This window comes from Austrofundulus limnaeus, unplaced genomic scaffold, assembly GCF_001266775.1.
Source record: "Austrofundulus limnaeus strain Quisiro unplaced genomic scaffold, Austrofundulus_limnaeus-1.0 Scaffold1180, whole genome shotgun sequence".
Taxonomy (NCBI): Eukaryota; Metazoa; Chordata; class Actinopteri; order Cyprinodontiformes; family Rivulidae; genus Austrofundulus; species Austrofundulus limnaeus.
The window spans coordinates 90395-92079 of NW_013953582.1; the positions used below are offsets into that span (position 1 = coordinate 90395).

A 1685-nucleotide genomic window follows, 5' to 3' on the forward strand; every position below is an offset into this window, starting at 1 on the left:
GGAATCTGACTGATAAAAACTTTGGAGCTTAATCCGGGACCAGTTTGTGGATAAACAACGTCGAGAGAGCCGCGGACTTATGTTTTTCCGCATTACACTCCCCCCGGGAAGGAATCCCATGCAGTGACGTATGCTGCAGCRGGAGGGGGTTTCCCCAGGAGCTCGGTTCAGGGTGTCTCAGGAACTATGAAAGGTCTGTGCGAAAACGAACGCYGAACAACCACGTGACGGCGYGTCGACTGGTCGGCTGCCGAGCGACCATACTGCAGRCTTTACARGTTTTCAGCTGTTAGGAGCTGAGAGTCGTTCTCATCCCACCCTCAGTCTGATGGTTTCTCCTCAGAAGGGTCTGAAACTGTGCGGTCACATTCTCAGTGCTCGGCCTGAAGTTTGAAGTTGGCTCTTTGTTCRTTTCAGGTTGTTACGACGGTGGTGTGTATTTCTTATGTGCCAAAACCGGAGAGATCCAGTGGTTGTTTCAGACGGGGGACGCAGTGAAGAGCTGCCCTGCTGTGGACCCTCAGATTGGACTGGTGTCGGTGGGCTCCCATGACGGACACGTGTACGCCCTCAACCCTCAGGTGAGCGTCAGATGACCCAGAAGATCTTGGAGAAGCAGAAAACTACAGTGTGTGTGTGTGTGTGTTGCAGAGCCAGCAGTGTGTTTGGAAACATCACTGTGGCGGAGCTGTGTTTTCTTCTCCACACCTCCAAGCCTCACGGCGGCGGCTCTATGTGGCGTCTCTCGGAGGACACCTGCTGTGTCTCCACCAGGTGAGGAGGACAGCTGAGATCTGGACATTGAAGGAACGCATCTTTCAAATCAAAGTTTTAAACAAATATCTTGTAACGTCAGTGTAGGTCAACACCCCCTGCCCCTCCCACACACACATCTCTGCTTGTGTGGATTATACACACAAACCTGTTTAACTTTGACAAAACTTTACGTTCTTCGTCTCACTGCTACAGCTGAGCCCTGCTAATAACTGAGCTCTACCTGGTATTTCCTGCATAGAAACAGCATTTTTAACATGTCCTCTTATAAACACTGAAAAGTACTAAGTGTACGACTGACTGAATGTGAAATAAGTAATACAGAAATACTATTAAAAGTACAAAAGAGTTTTACTCACTGAGTTGTGGTGAGTACCTGCTGTCTTGAATTCTAAACTCTCCCACTTCCCAAATGGGAGTTCCCAATGGAGATGTGTTCTAGTTTAAATTTACAACTTGTCAATGGGAAATTCCCACTTCCCAGTACCAACTAGGCTGTAGCAGAAGTAGCTGTGGAAAATTCAGAGAAATGGAGATTTTACACAGTGAATAGCTTATTTGCCATTGCCACGGTCATTAATGACGTATTTCTGTTAAAATTCCAGCCACGCTCCTCCCTTCCACTTCCTGTTTACTGCCTATGTTTTTAGCATTAGCTCCTTGTACTCGTCCGTGAAAAAGTCACAAAAGTTAAAGCATCTGTGAGCTAATGGTATAAAATGTGAGTTCTGTTGTGTGCCGTTGTGTCAACTAAGCAGTAGGTACAATAGAGTATTTAGTTTTTATCAATTTTCCTTTAGATGAGGAGTAAAGGGGACAGCAGTGGATCATAGTAATACAGGGAAAACTTAGCTATAAAAGCTCACGCTCGTGTTTGTAATAAGCATTTCTAACCTGAGGATATTCAAGAG

General features: G+C 46.1%; 1 protein-coding gene across 1 annotated transcript in view; it reads left to right on the top strand.

Annotated features, from left to right (window-relative positions):
• Positions 1 to 1685, top strand: part of aasdh (aminoadipate-semialdehyde dehydrogenase) — a gene marked incomplete in the record, with an annotated part of 34346 nt that overhangs the window by 22454 nt on the left and 10207 nt on the right. The window contains 2 exon segments of the mRNA XM_014031121.1: positions 418 to 581; positions 652 to 774. Coding sequence (XP_013886575.1) covers positions 418 to 581; positions 652 to 774 — 287 coding nt within the window.